We start from the raw sequence: 1,360 nt of genomic DNA, 5'->3' as shown, positions 1-1,360 counted from the left end.
GGGGAGCAGGGTGTGCAGGGGTGTGAGTGCGCGTAGGGGTACGTGTGGTGTGCGGGGACGGCTGTGCGGGTGTGCGGGAACAGCTGTGCGGGTGTGCAGAGGCGCAAGTTCCAGGGACATGTACAGGGATGTGGGTGTGCAAGGACGTGTGTGCAGGTGTGCAGAAACACGTGTGGGTGTGCAGAGACGTATGTGTGGGTGTGCAGGGACATGTGCGGGTGTGCAGGGATCCAGGTGTGCAGGGAAGTGTGTGGGTGTGCAGGGAGGTGTGCAGGTGTGTGGGGACATGTGCAGGTGTGCGGGGATGTGTGTGGGTGTGCAGGGATGTGTGTGGGTGTGCAGGGATGCAGGTGTGCAGGGACGGGTGCGGGTGTGTGTGGATGTGTGGGGGTGTGCAGGGACATGTGGGTGTGCAGGGACATGTGTTCGGGTGTGCAGGGATGTGTTCGGGTGTGCAGGGATGTGTGTGGGTGTGCAAGGACATGTGTGCAGCTGTGTAGTGGTGTGTGTGCAGGTGTGCAGGAACATGTGTGGGTGTGCAAGGACATGTGTGCAGCTGTGTAGTGGTGTGTGTGCAGGTGTGCAGGAACATGTGTGAGTGTGCAGGGACATGTGCGGGTGTGCAAGGATCCAGGTGTGCAGGGCAGTGTGTGGGTGTGCAGGGATATGTGCAGGTGTGTGGGGACATGTGTGGGTGTGCAGGGATGTGTGCGGGTGTGCAGGGATGTGTGTGGGTGTGCAGGGATGCAGGTGTGCAGGGAAGTGTGCGGGTGTGCGGGGACGTGTGTGCGGGTGTGCGGGGATGTGTGCGGGTGTGCAGGGATGCATGTGGGTGTGCAGGGATGCAGGTGTGCAGGGAAGTGTGCGGGTGTGCAGGGATGTGTGTGCGGGTGTGCGGGGATGCGTGCGGGTGTGCAGGGATGCAGGTGTGCAGGGAAGTGTGTGGGTGCGCGGGGACGTGTGTGCGGGTGTGCAGGGACGTGTGTGGGGGTGAGCAGGGACACGGGCACAGGGGCCGCACGGGGCAGGAGGCAGCAGCACAGCTGACCCCTGCGCACCGCCCCGGCAGCGCTGCCTGGCCCAAACCCGGCTCCCGATCCCGGCTCCCGAACCCGGCTCCCACGGCCTGGCCGCGTCCGGCCCCATCCCGCCGGGCGGCGCGGGCCCCGGGGCGGCAGCACGACTGCTGGGGGCACTGTGGAGGTGGCCCCGGGCGTCTCCAGGAGGAAACGCGCTCGCTGCTTTGAGTCAGAAACCAAAAAAAAAAGGGGAACCGAAAGGGTGGGGTTGGCCGGCCCCGTCCTTCCTCCCCTCCGGCGGCCGGCGGGCGCGGGCGGCTGCAGCCGGGCTGCGTGGCGCC

The 1,360-nt window shown here is 66.0% G+C and overlaps 1 protein-coding gene across 1 annotated transcript in view; it reads right to left on the bottom strand.

The window, feature by feature from the left end:
• The window catches only part of LOC112966296 (60S ribosomal protein L36a), a 4,559-nt gene extending 3,413 nt beyond the window's left edge, over positions 1–1,146 (bottom strand). The window contains exon 1 of the mRNA XM_026066275.1: positions 1,113–1,146. Within this exon, the coding sequence (XP_025922060.1) occupies positions 1,113–1,146 (34 nt within the window). The remainder of the gene's footprint in view (positions 1–1,112) is intronic.
• Positions 1,147–1,360: the final 214 nt, after the last annotated feature.

The sequence above is a fragment of the Apteryx rowi genome, unplaced genomic scaffold (genome assembly GCF_003343035.1).
Source record: "Apteryx rowi isolate R43461 unplaced genomic scaffold, aptRow1 scaffold_24, whole genome shotgun sequence".
Lineage (NCBI taxonomy): Eukaryota > Metazoa > Chordata > Aves > Apterygiformes > Apterygidae > Apteryx > Apteryx rowi.
The sequence above is the reverse complement of the archived record's forward strand: the minus strand, read 5'-3'. Positions and strand labels throughout refer to the sequence as shown.